Genomic DNA, 14,182 nt, shown 5'->3' with positions numbered 1-14,182 from the left:
AAAAATAAGTCTATATCCCATATTAATCAGTAATGTTGAGCCAAACTTATTTCTGCTAAATGGAAGCAACTGTCTTGGACTAACTCGAGTCCGAGTGGGGCCAGAGAGTCCCGTCCCGATTAGTCCCGATTGCCAAGCACTCACATGCGCCTTTCAAGGAGAGGGATACTGTGCCGCAGAACGGTTCTTCAGTGCGGCTGGCCTATTATTTCACTCTTTCACAGCGTAAAATCGAATGCAAACTTTGATCGAGGTCCTTTTGCAGTAGGCTTTTTCATTTGAAAATTTAAAAATTAATCGGTTTCTTTTATTCACATAATTGAAAATAATATTATTTTTTAAAATTTAAATAGAGATATTATACTTTCATTTCCAGTTTTGGCCCCAAATGGAAAAGATTCGGTGGATTAAAATTTCGCTATTTTATTTTCAATCATTCTGACTTTACAAGTTAGATTTTGCAAAGTTTATGCAGAAAATACGGGACATCGAAAGCCATTATCGAGAAAAATATTTGCTTCAGGACTTGCTTGTTCTCTCTCGTATTTTTGTTCAGCTTTAAAAATAAACCGATAGGCAACATCCTTGAAAAATGTAAACTTCTCGACGCCAGTTATTTCTTTTAATGATCTCGTACTAACAAGAGGGGAGTGCACCTTTTAATAAAATAAAAAAAATAGTGAGGATTTTTCGCTTCCATTTGATCGATGACGATGACAGTTTGCCAAAGGAATAGTTTCCATTGTTGCTTAATTTTAAACTGCAACGATTTGTCTAAAACTTGTTGCATCTAAATAAAATTTAACATTTTAGAGCGAAAGGAATCGAATGTTGTTCCAAGTTAAAACTCTTGATTTTTTCCAAAATTTTCCGACTGAAAAATCACATTCGCAGAAATGAAACGGCTTGTATATAGACGAGCAAGATAGATTTCTGTGCTCAGCAAGATAAAATAATGAAACGTGTATTTTACGTGTTGACAGGGTGGAACCACGGCGGGAGCACCCGTCGCACGCCGCTGGTGTGCTCGGTGAACAGGAGCGCGGAGACGCAGTTGGCCGCGCGCAGGAAGGCGGCCAAGATGCTGGTGGCCGTCGTGGTCATGTTCGCTGTGTGCTATCTGCCCGTCCACCTGCTCAGCATCCTCAGGTAATTAATTTTGTTTGCACGGCCACCCACCGAGAGCGCGGCCCCAAACACAACTTTTTCATTAAAAGAGAGCAGCCAAGGTAAACTTTGCTGTTACTTTTCTCGTGTCTGCCCCTTTGCCGCCGCCGCTACGCCACGCCACGCCACGCGCAAATACAAGAAGAAAGTTAGTTTTTTGTCCGCGTGTTTTTTCCCCGGCCTCTTTGCGCTCCGTGCCTAAAAGCTGATAAAAAAAACCCAACCTTTAATGAGTGGCTTTTGCACATGCTCCCAGAAATTGGCTAATATTTTCTCATTTGTCTAGCGATTTTTACGCCGCAAAATTGCAAGCAGCGTGGTTGAAAATCGAAAGGGTCGCCTTTTCTGGGGTTTAATAGCCATAAAAGTTATTATTTTAAGGATTACATGATTAGAGCTATGACGAAATGTTGTAGGTCGGAGGATAAAATTAGCATTAGCACACCATTAGACTCGTATTGACCTCTCCTGACCAGCAGAAAGGCTTCCACTACAGGTTTATTTTTTTAATTTGACAATATTATTGCTGTCTAATATAGAAAACGTTTTTTTAGTAATAAATAATAAGCTCATTCATTACGGTTGGGATTTTTAGACAGGGTCTTCACCTGAATTAACGAAAATTGTTAACGGTTCTTAATTCCGATGATAATATTTATCTTTAGAAATCAAATCAGCCGGATTTTGTAACCCATATTTAAGACGATTTTTTTTCATACCACACAATGCCAAAATTTCAGGGGATGCCTATTTTTCTATTTTTTTTTAAACTGGATTTGGTGTCTAAAAATTGCTCTTGGAAACCTTAATAAATATTTCCTGACTCTTTATCAAGCTCACCAACTGGTCGTCGCTCAACATTTATTTAAATTTGGCAAAATTTTCTTGAAAAAGAACTTTCCTGATATAATTTTTACATCGTTGATTTTTTAATTTTTCAACATCTCAACACAAGATATATAGACTTTTATATTTTTTGCTCCATTTAAATCTGATTTTTTTTAAATTAATGGGCGAACAACTTGAATTCTATGAAAACCGTCAGAAAAAATAAACACCTATATAATATTTTGATAATTTCTAGCGTTTTCAGTTATATAAGAGGATTTACATGTTATATAGACCCTGCAGATGTTTTATAGTGTGGCAGTTCCCGCCACTTACTGGCGCAAGTTAAACTTATATTCTCCCAAATCGGTAGAGGGCAGTGTAATTGTGCGATAAGCGCGTTACCTGCACTGACCCTTCCACCTCGCACGACGATGGTCATGTCAAACGCTCACTCCGGATAGGAAATTCCGTGCGAGGAAATATTTTGAAGCAACAACGAGATTATTGTAACTGACCCGCATTTGATCGGGGTAAGATATTCATTGTGATAGATTATTTTTCGTTGTGAACAATTATTTATGTAATGTGCAATATTTGTAATTGTGAATTATATGTCTTACAGTCCTGTACTACTCTACTACTACTAAACTTAGACGTGAATTAAAAAGATAAGTGGAATCAAAAGACGTTTTTCCATTATGGGCTCCTCGATCGTAACCCACAATAGTAGATTTTAAAAAACGCTCAAGAGCCTGAAAATTTTATACTTTGTACTCATCTCTAATTTAATGCCAAAAAGAAGATAAGACGAGTAAATACAAAAAAATACAGTTAAATGCTTTTAAGTTGAGCTTTACAGGACAATTTAGAGCATTTTGCATTGTTTGCTATAGCAAAAGTAGTTCATTTAGTTGATTGTTTTTGAAATTTTGCTGAAAGACAAATAAACTCAATTCAATTCAAAAAAGTTTATCTCAACAATGCACATTACATTAATGATATCAAGACCGAGGAAGTCAAACTTCACATTTTGCCCAATTTCTCGGTGTGTCAATGATTTTTTCGCTCTCGTTGCGATCTTCCCAGTTGTGCGTAAATAATAAGCTAAATTTCCCTGTTGCTAAAAAAATCATGATTTCCAATAAGGATACTGTGCTTCCGCTTGATTAGCACGCAAAATTTGCTCAACAAATTAAACGCAATCTAGGAAAACTTTAATCTCTTTCCTATATTTTCTGTTCAGTTTATTGAAAAAAGAGCAAAACAGATTTTTTCAGATATGTGTGGTGCTTTTATGCTCGTAAATAAACTGGTCGTTTTAATAAATTTTTCCTTTTTTTTGCTGTTGATTCAATCTTGAGCTGCAAGCACGTCGTGATTTCTTGCCTTGCTGCAAAGAGAAGGTGATTTCACCATCATATTCCGGATATTTCACCGCGCTCACTTGATATTCAGAGCAGCTGCTGCAACTTCATGTGATTCAAAGCGCATATCTCATCTAATAGTTTCTCCCGAGACGGAGAGCGCCGCCGACGAGCAACCGCCGACGTCCTTTTGTAAACGACCGTAAAGTACACGCCGGCAACAGGATGAGCTTATTTATTTATTTATTCCGAAGCGTACATTATGTGCCATTTTATCTCATCGGAAGCTGCGCTCGCGCGAGATGAGATAATATCCATTCGAGTGAGGATACACGATACACTCCACCGCCCTTTTTGCCTCTCGCTCTGTAGCCTGCTGTCATGCTTTGTTTAAAAATAATCTAATGCAGGCGGAAATTTCAATAAAATCGACATAAACAGTTTAGAACCTAAGGATGTGCAAAAATATTATACCGTTTTGGCTCAAAAATACTTGGTTCATTTAATCAGTTCAGGCACGATATACGATTTTTAGAAGTTTCTAAAAGGTTCAGCATTTTTGCCAAGTGGCATCAGTCATACAGCCGGTGGTTTTCATTCCACTTAAAATGACAGTTGAAAAAATTAATGAATTTTTTGATGCTGTAAAACACGTCCATTATGCATTCTCTATTAGCAGCGACCACTAGAATAGGGCGAAGCTCGCGGGAATTTTGAAATGTGTGTGGGGTTCCCCGGAAAATTAAAAAAAACGTTGGAAAAATCGTATTTTTTTTTGCTCATTTTATCCCTGTCCGAGGACCGGAGGACCGGGAAGGGCGCGCACTGCACTAGCACGAATGCTGAAACCCGGGTCCCAATTTAACCGCGAACGGATAACATGGGCGCACCAGGCCGCACAGGGACCCAGCCCACTCAAGGGCCACTTGCCTCCGCACCGAGGACTGCAATGAAACGCTAGACATTTGTCCCGTGAAGCCAAATCACGCATGCTGGAAAGGTGCAAACCAGCAAGTAACGAGTCGGCGCCGGTGCGCCTCCCAGCCCGTTGAGCAATTTGAGCATTTCGAGTCACTAAACTAACCACTTTTTGCCATCTCTGACATTGGGTAGCCAGTATTAGATCTCCCAACTGCTCAAATACCTCACATTGCTTTGACACTCCTGAGAGTGCCTTAACAATGCAAGCCAACGGGCTGGTTATTTTGACGATATTGTAAAATCTTTTCAGCCAAATCCTGGTTTTGCAAAAATAATCGAAAACATGTAAAAGAAATGCCATATTTCTTTGTATGATTCGTACTCATTTGATGGCCTGAACATCGTAGCAGTCGGTTTTGCACATTCTATTATGTATAGAGTTGTCTGTTAAAATAAAACCACGTGTCGTTTCATTCGAAAAAAGTATTTATTGTAAATGTCAACATATATATTTTAATTATTAATTGAAACACGTTCGAAGAAACCCAATTTTCGGATATTGACATGTTTCGTCGCAAACAATTTCTTACAAGTCAATTTCGTTCCAAACCGGCTCGAAAGTTTGGGCCAAAAGTTTTTTAATAATGCGCGAAAGCTATTAAACAAAATGGAAAAGCCGCACGGACTTGGAGTCGGTATGCGGAAAGAAAGTCGGAGAGCGTGATGAGGAAATTAATTAAAAGTTCTGAGGATCAATTCGTGTGTATTGGCTCCTCCAAAGCAGTGAAGACACAGATCATTCAATCAAGGAAACTCCAGGGATTTTACTTTTAAATTCTTGATGGGAATTTTGTGGAAATTTTTCGATTCAACGCTTCTAGCGATTGGCTTGGAGCGCTGTGCTTGTTTCAATGAGGCGTCAGTTTTCCCATAAAACTTGGATGAAATTTGGTTTGATATGAGACAAATCAATGGGTGGGTCATTTATGACGTTCTGAGAAAACAATGTCCCTGAAGTGTTTGTCCTTTGCTTTGGTTAATCGTAGAGTAAAAAACTAAACTTTTTCTGAATCTGGAAATTTCCTTTATCAATTAATTTTTTATAATATATTTATCGCAAACGTTGCTCAACTAAATTATTTAGGGATGCCAGCTATTGAAACTCCAAAAGCAGAGGAAAAGCAGAACCAGATTCTAAACCAGATTTAATCCTAATTGATAGAAACTGGGTTCGGTGCATGCCTTGGTTCCGTGGAAAATATCAAATATAAGCTCACTTTGAAAAGGCGAAAGAGGAATAACATTGGCGAATACTTTAGATAAAAAGAAATATATTTTAAAAATATGTTTCTTAATATATATATATCCGATCGGACAAAGATCGTTGGTTGGCAGATAGCACACCAGCTTGCGTGCTATATGCCTGTTGGTGGTTTTCGGGCCTCTGACTATTAAATCACCGTGAGTGCAACGCATTGCACTCCCCTCATGCGCCTGCGAGGTATCCCAAATATCGCAATAATTGGGGTTCTCAGCATGCGGAGAATTATTTTACATCACTTTAAAATCGTCATTCGACTCACATAAGATTTAGATAAGTGCAATTTGAGAAAAAGGGAGATAGTAAGAGAGAAAGAAAATTACAAAAATTAAAATAAATCACTCGTCTGTTTGAATAATTTACGTGTTGATTTCGTCAAGTGCCAATTAATCAATACAACGTTACATATTTATTTCAAAAGCATTGAGATTTGATCAAAATCTGGAAATTGAGCTCCCTATGATCCAATAGTCAGCCCAGCGATAGTTTCAAATATTATTTGTGAGCTGTTTGCATAAATCCCAGAAAAAATTTAAAATCAGAGACCTTTCAGGAAATGAAAATTGACACGTCATCAATTAGAATAAAAACCATCATGATCAAACTAGAAATAGGCTGAATCAACTGTCAAGCTGGTTTTTAACATTCAGAGCCCCACAACCCACAACTCTGTTGAGTTAGAACACGATTCCAACACAGGCAATGATTACACACAAAAACAGCAACCTCGAATCCCAATATAGTTTCCATGTCAAGGCGCATATTATTGCAATGTAGACTTGTGTCGCGGTACATACAATCACGTGTTGGTTGCAAAATCCAATTTCCTAGCAACATCTGCCGGTGGCAAAATCCGACCGGCGCTTTGAAGCTGGAACACTAAAGGCCGCGCGTCGTTCGAGAACAGCTCTTTGAGGCAGCTAATGGTTCACCGCCGAGGAACAATGGTTTTGCATACCACACACGCGCGCTCATAAACACTAGCGGCATGAAAGGAAAAAGGCACTTGTGGCAAAAGAAATCAAGTAAACGGTGTGATAATTTCCCCCTTTGGATTGTAGGTGCTCTCCGGGGAGTTTTCCGAGAGTTCGTTCAAACTAACGCAAGCACTTGTCAATACAGTATAGAGGCAATCGCGCCGTTCTACTGGAAACGTTCTCTATATAGTTAACATCAGCAAAAAAGCACACTTTTCAGGCTGTAAACCGCAATCTCTAATCTTAGATTTACAAAATGCTTTATTATTTTAAGAGAAAAAAATCTTTGCACTTACGGTAAGCTAAAATCTATCAGAAAGAAATTTATCTTCCCAAATCCTGAACTTTTGCAAAAGTATGGAAATGGTATATCATTTGATTCGCCTCGATCAGTTCTTTTTAAAGAAGACCTGTGATAACATGAATGTACTTTGACAAATTGTGCGAATAAACAGCTACATAGTCGTGGCACTTAAATGTTTGTCTTTTAAATTACGGTTGCTTGGATCCAGCGATTCATATGCGAATTTTCATATTTTATCAACACTTAACACGCATAGAATGCCATATAGCGAAAACTGCGAAAGCTTTCTGATATATACAAATTATAATTAGTGTCGAACAAAATTCAAATCAAATTATTAAGACCATATCCCTCGACAATGTCATGTGTCAAGCCTTGAAAATTGATTATGCTGCAAAACAAGTCTGTATACCAATCAATCCAAAATAGACAAACTTTAATTAAAACACGTGTGTTGTTGACGCAGCTCTCTGCTTTGCGCAACGCTGCACACGTCATTCAGAAATTACGTCTCCCGTCCATGATTAATCCTCGTGGATTAAACTCCTTTTTCCAGTCATGAGTGCGTAAACACTTGAAAATACTCTCTATTTATTTTAGTGGCGTGCGCACCGCCGATAAGTGGCTGACAATGAGTTATAAAGGCAAGGTGAATCCTCAGCGAAAGTTTTTTTCCACGCAGCACTTGTGCTTGGTCAAAGTTTGCTAGTCGCCGTGAGTTTTCACGCAGCAAATACACTTCCTTGCGTTGGAAACACTTTTAAAGAGGCAGTTATTTGACTATTATTGGAAAACTTCGCTGCACACAGAAGTGTTGGAGTTGTTGAGTTTGCATACAGTTTTTTGCGCGTGTTTACAAAAGGAAGCCAAGTGGTTTTTGCAAGCTTTCCAGTTCTTTAGTTTGGCTTTGCCGTAAAGACGATTTTTTTGTCGTTTTTGCGCAGAAAGTCTTTTCATATATTTTAGCTTGTGTTAAAACGCTTCTACCAGGGATTCATTGTTACAATTTTTCAGAATTATTTTCGCAGGAGGAATCTACAGAATAAAAAATTCAGTGTTTTCGGTTTGAACCTTTGCGTCTTTCAAATTTAGAATTTGTAAAAAGGCCTGATTTTAATTTAAAAGTTATCAATACAATAGCCGATTGTATATTTCCCAATTAAAACGATAAATAATTGATTTCCACGAGTTGGCCGTTGGAAAAACACTGAAATTTTTTAAAACTTTTGCAATTATTTTGATTTCGATAAACACGTTAAGTGGACTCTCTGTGAACAATTACCCACTTGAAGAAGGAGTAGTTCTGAAATGAGGGCACGGTTCCCTGGAGAATTAAAAAAGAAGACGTGGCACGTGTCGTACAGCGCGGGAAATCGTAAATTGCAACGTGTTTGCTGGGATTTTCAGCTAAAACCCTGATAAAATAATCGATTTATATGTTTTGCAGAAAGCAAAAAAAATCAAAATTCGTGCTCAGTTGATGGTTTGAACATCATAGCGATTACATTATAGATCGGTTTTGCAAAATAAAATGGTTCAATGTTGGTTCAAAACGTTGCGTTCTTAAAACTAAAAAGAATTAAACCAGAAATACCGAATTAACCTGTGTTTTTAGCTTTAAAATTGTAAAACTAGAATATATATTATCCCATTTTCATGACAGATTTCAGAAAATTTAAATTGCTGCTTGTTTGTTGGTTGGCATTTAATAAAAGGGATAATATGTACATCTAATTTAAAACTAAAAAGGAGGAGAATATTACAAATAGTTAGAAGTTTTTGATTTGATCTCTTCAGTAACAAGCTCCGCAAATCTCGAGGGTGCAATAAAATCTGCATATTCGTGTGAAGCCTTTTGTCTTTTGATGCACATTCCATTAGAAAGATGACGCAACGGGAGCCATTCCCACAGAAAAAGACCTTGCCTTTTCCAGCCGGTGGCGTCGACGACTTATAAAATAGCAGAAATTATTTTCATGCAAGCAGCTTGCGGCTGGCGTTCACTCTCGGAGTGTATCAAACCAAATCCTCGTTTCACTTGAAGCGAAAGAAGGTATACTCACGAGAAAATTGCTCGGATGCTGGATTATGAGAGCGAGCGCACGTATGAAAAGAAGAATATAAAGAGACCGAGTTCCATAGGACCGACAGTGAGATGCTATGAAAAAACACGCGAGGTGAAGCGGATTGCTTTTTACTTTTTTACGCTTTCTGTCGCTGCAAATAGGAGAGATTGCTGCTGTTTGAAAAGCATACATCGGCTCATCGCTAATGGCTGTTTCTTCAGTTTTATGATGGTCGCTATTTTATTCCTATCATCCCTGAAACATAAGATTTGGGGATTTTTAATTGCCATCTAGTACTATTAGTGCGCAAAAAATTAGAAAAAGAATTGTCAAAATGTGAAATAGCGGCGTTTTACCCTAATAAAATTACGAATTTCTTCTAGATTTTCGAAATTTATGTTTACACGCCCAAATCTCCGTATCTAAAGGACAGATTTTCAAATAATGCACATTAATAGATTAGTCTAAACCTCCCCTGGATAGGCAAATTTGCTTAAGCAGTCCATATAAGGATGCCAAAAATTCAACCACCATATTTGGTACCAAAAAAAAACACATCAAATTTTAAAGTTTGCATTTTCGCACCTCACTCTGCAACGGGATTGAGTGTTTTTCATCCTGAATCCACTTCAGTGCATCTTGGGATGTTTAGACAAGTCATACGGTTGGGAATTTTTTTTAATACGACTCCTAGAACCCGAGATTTAGTTGACACACTTTATTTAATGAAGACGTCCTCGGGAGGAAAAAACGTTTCTCATTAAATCTCGCAGCTTCAAAGGATCAAATTTACAAAAACTGCACACCGTTCGACACGTCATGACCTCCCGTAGATAGCTGAAGCAGTCTAAAGGTCCCACACCCCACCGCAAAGGGCATATTTTGCAGGTTGGAAGCAATGTTATTTTCTGCTACCATTTTATAAGAAAACATTGTTAATACGTCAATTAAGGAAATTTCTTTTCACCACTGATGAAGTGGTGAAAAGGAGGTGAAAGTGAAAATAAAGAACGCTCATCGTTACATTTTTTCATTCATTAAAAGCGACGCCTGCGGAAAAGCCTCATTAACGCGATCCGCTCTCTCTCTCTGTTCGCAGATACACGACGGGCATCCCTCAGAACAACGTGACGGCCGCTATCTCGATGGTGTCGCACTGGCTGTGCTACGCCAACAGCGCAGTCAACCCGCTCATCTACAACTTCATGAGTGGTGAGGACGTGCTCTCGATTTTGTCCGTCCGCACGCAACCAATTAACACGACGTGCCGTGTGTCACTCCTCTCGCAAACACTCCCTCACTGCGAGTAATTTGATTAGGCGCTAAAGATCAAACCGCGCTGCTTATGTATGTAATGAGGGCAATCTGTTCTCAATTGCCTTGGGATGATATAATGCAAATTTCATTTCAGGCTCTCTCTGCCTCGCTCCAGTCTCCAGGCGCATCTTCTTTAAAGGCTTCTCCTGTCATATTGTTTTACTCTGAAAAATGACTAAAAGATAGAAAATTGCATTTTGTAGGAGTAGGTATATAAAATTAGAAAAAAATGTCATATCATATATAGAGTATGGTGACATCCTGCTACAGGCCTCTGACCCTACAGAGCTCAAATTTGAAGTTAGAATTTAAATATTTATCATCCCAGATAATTTTTAACTTATATGTTATGTTATTTTGCATTAATTTGTGTTCGTGCAACGTTTCTATAGTGTTGATGAGAACTTTAATTTTGTAAAAGAGGCGTGACAGACTGTCATTATTATTATTATTGTGTATTATTTTTGTGTGTGTATATTTGCCATATTTGCAATTGGGTGGTGCGTTTTGATGCTGCTCCACACTATGTCAATTTGTGTACATGCCAAAAGTTCAAATAAATAGTATTATTATTAGTCGCGTGGATTAGCCGTCAGTCCGTGCATTCGCCCTGCGCAGATCCACGTCCCTATTTTTTCCCATGTTAAATGAGTTTTCGTTAGTGGTAAACGAAAGCGCACGAGTTGATCTATACAAGATATAATTCGAAACCATGACCGCAGGCAGTGAAACAACCGAGAAATTCGCGTTCGAAAAGATATAAGTATCCCTTTAGCTGGAGCAGGCGACAGTACAGACATATGCTCATACTCAGCGAAAAAGCAGATGATGGAATTAATTTGGCTGTTTTAAATTGATGTTTCGACGTATTCCAAAATCGCACCAGTACATTTTTCAGATTAATGGAACAAAAATTATTTTGAATTTGAATTGAATTTGTTTCTCTACTGTCGCCTGCTCCAGATGTAGCTTTCTTCCTAGACAAAAACGGGCACTTTTCGAACGCGAATTTCTCGGTTGTTTTATTTCCTGCGGTCATGGTTTCGACTTACGTGTTGAAGATAAACTCGTGCGCTTTCGTTTCACGCCAATTGAGACGCGGATGGCTTCAGTGTGGTTTTGACACAGAGCCGCTAACGAAAACTCATTAAACATGGGAAAAGATAGGGACGTGGATCTACGCAGGGCGCATATGCGCGTCGGTCCGCTAATCCGCGTTACTCTGAAAGGACTCAATTAAAGGCCTCTGCCATTGCCAAAGTCTGAAAAAAGACTAAAACAAGGAAGTTTTATTTTGAAAGGGTGTAACAAGTAAAAAATGTCCTCAATCATAGAGTGTTTATTCTACAGGTTTTTGACCCAGTAGAGCTCAAATTTGAAGTTAGAATTTAAATATTTAATATATTATAAATAAATATTTAAATATTAACCATATCAGATAAATTATAACCATATTACATTTCGCGAAAAAAAACAATCCCGTGAGTTAAATATTGAACAATGATTAAGAAAGTAATCATTTTCTAAATAATTCTTCAGCTCCACTACATCGCGTTTATATATTTAAATATTATTTTTATTAGAAAATTTGTTTCTCTCCCTATATTTGCAATTGAAACTGCGCATAGTAACGCTGGCAATGGATTTCAGGCAACTTCCGGAAGGAGTTCCGGCGGACGTTCGGGTGCCTGTCGCGGCGGCCGCGGGCGCACCGGTTCAACATGTCGCGCAGCGGCGCCGCCAACTCGCAGCACTACTTGGCGGGGCCGGTGCCGTCGTCGATGCGGATGCCGCGCTCGACCGAGGTGGTGCCCCTCTCGGCGGTCACCTTCCAGGATTGAGGGCGCGCCCCGCGGGTCTGGTTCACTCGCGATTCAACCGGAGGCAGCCGTAGCGGCGGAGTAACCTTTGAGCTGGCCGAAACCCGCGGCCACCTGCGGCCGCCGGCCCTCGCGCATCCGCCACGCAACATCTCGGACATCGCCGAACAGTCGGCCAACAGCGCCGAGCCCAGCAACGGACACTGTCAGCCCGACCAAGACCAGATCTGCGACACCTACAACTGACTGAGTTTTTCAAGTGTTTTTAACAATATTTTTCGAAAATGCAACTCTGTATGTTCAAAATAAAATTCAGAAAAAAACGCTCACAGCATTGCTGCATCGGTGAATATTCATCTTTTTTGATGCATATTTTTTATTAGTTTTTACTTTAAGCTTATCCACAGGGAAGAAAAAAGGGTTTAAGCTAATGAATTCACATTTTTAAAGGCACTATTCCGCTGCGATTTCAGACTCAATCCTGCTGCTGTGCATTCTGCTTCTAGAATTATTTTTTCAGACGCGCTTAAAACCAGAATCAGTCCATCCATTTGCCACAGAAACGTGGGAATAGATTTTATATTTAAAAAATAGTGGTTTTCTCTATTCTATGGCGATTTTGGCCTAACCTATTTTGGTTTTCAGCACATCAAAAGAAAACATAAAGTGAAGAATTCACAGTAGCAGGATTGAGCCTAAAATCGCAGCGGGAATGCCTTAAAATTAAATTTATTACGAATGTATACGGTGACACCATCTGTCAGCAGCTTATTCGAACACTGTGGCCTTATATGCAACTGGTTATTAGACCCAAAATTCGGAAAATTCTTTAATATGGTGAAATGTTGAAGGACAAGCACACTCAACGAAATTTACAATAGAATAACATACACCAGTTGTATAATCCTTTAATGTTCGAAACCGCGTCAATAGATTGCGGTGCGGCACCGTATACTTCCGTAATAAATTTAATTTTAAGGAACTTCGGCTGCGATTTCAGACTCAATCATGTCTTTGTGCATTCTACACTTATTAATATGCTTCTTTTGACGTGCTGGAAACCAAAATCGGTTAAGCAAATCGCCGTAGAATAGAGAAAACCACTATTTTTTTTTAAAAAAAATCTTTTCCCACGTTTCTGCGGCGAATGGCTGGACTGATTTTGTTTTTCAGCACGTCTTAAAAAATAATTCTAGAAGCAGAATGCACATCAGCAGGCAGGATTGAGTCTGAAATCGCAGCGGAGAATATATAGTGCCTTAACTTTTGTTAGACCCTTTGTCATTTTTCCTGCTCTAAACCATGTTTTCTTTAAGTGAATGAAAGCTTTGTTTTGGTTAAACAATAGTATCAGCTTTGAATAAACGTACATATATTTCACCATTTTAATAATTTAGAAATACTCTTTAAATTGGAAAAAGATCTCAATGTTATACCTTATAAAAATCCAGTGTGAGTACTGTCTCATCTGCAAATAAAAATGATTGATCTCTGGAGGGGTCTGTACCGTCCATTGCATCGCGTTAAAAGAAGCAATGGCCGCGGTGGGATCAATCAGACGTCTTTCCAGATAAGAGACAGTATTATTTAACAGACGTTCTATGTGAAACTGTGAATAAAATTGCAATTGTCTTGTGCGAAAATATCAAACTTCAAAACAGGGTCTTAAATGTTGCGTTTTTAAAACCACGTGTGTGGCGTGTGCAAGGAAATTGCATTTAAAATGGGGAAAAGTGAAATGCTATATTGAATGTATAACAAAAGCAAACTTACTTTATAGTAATGGGACGCTATTTGGATATTGATATTCTTGGTGTTATATATCATTGTCAAGTGTTGAAACTCTTTTATCAGATGGATGTCATCTATTCTTTTATCTGTACCGAAAACGAGAAATTTTATTGCGTTTCGTCAGTGTGTGTGTTTAGGCAAGTGGACGTATAAAAAAATCAAAACTGACTGATTGTAATGATAAAATATATATATGTATAAACAAAAGTCATCTTATGACTGATTCCAGCTGCATGTTGAAATCTAGTGTCATTAATGTTTTAAGAAAAGGAAGAGCTTTAAAGACCGTCTTTGACGAAGTTA

The 14,182-nt window shown here is 38.5% G+C and overlaps 1 protein-coding gene across 1 annotated transcript in view; it reads left to right on the top strand.

The window, feature by feature from the left end:
* Positions 1-12,438, top strand: part of LOC135936915 (orexin/Hypocretin receptor type 1-like) — a 114,123-nt gene extending 101,685 nt beyond the window's left edge. Inside the window, exons 5-7 of the mRNA XM_065479924.1 lie at positions 984-1,149; positions 10,051-10,163; positions 11,919-12,438. Coding sequence (XP_065335996.1) covers positions 984-1,149; positions 10,051-10,163; positions 11,919-12,109 — 470 coding nt within the window. The 3' untranslated portion in view covers positions 12,110-12,438. The remainder of the gene's footprint in view (positions 1-983; positions 1,150-10,050; positions 10,164-11,918) is intronic.
* Positions 12,439-14,182: the final 1,744 nt, after the last annotated feature.

This window comes from Cloeon dipterum, chromosome 2 (assembly GCF_949628265.1).
Source record: "Cloeon dipterum chromosome 2, ieCloDipt1.1, whole genome shotgun sequence".
Taxonomy (NCBI): domain Eukaryota; kingdom Metazoa; phylum Arthropoda; class Insecta; order Ephemeroptera; family Baetidae; genus Cloeon; species Cloeon dipterum.
The sequence above is the reverse complement of the archived record's forward strand: the minus strand, read 5'-3'. Positions and strand labels throughout refer to the sequence as shown.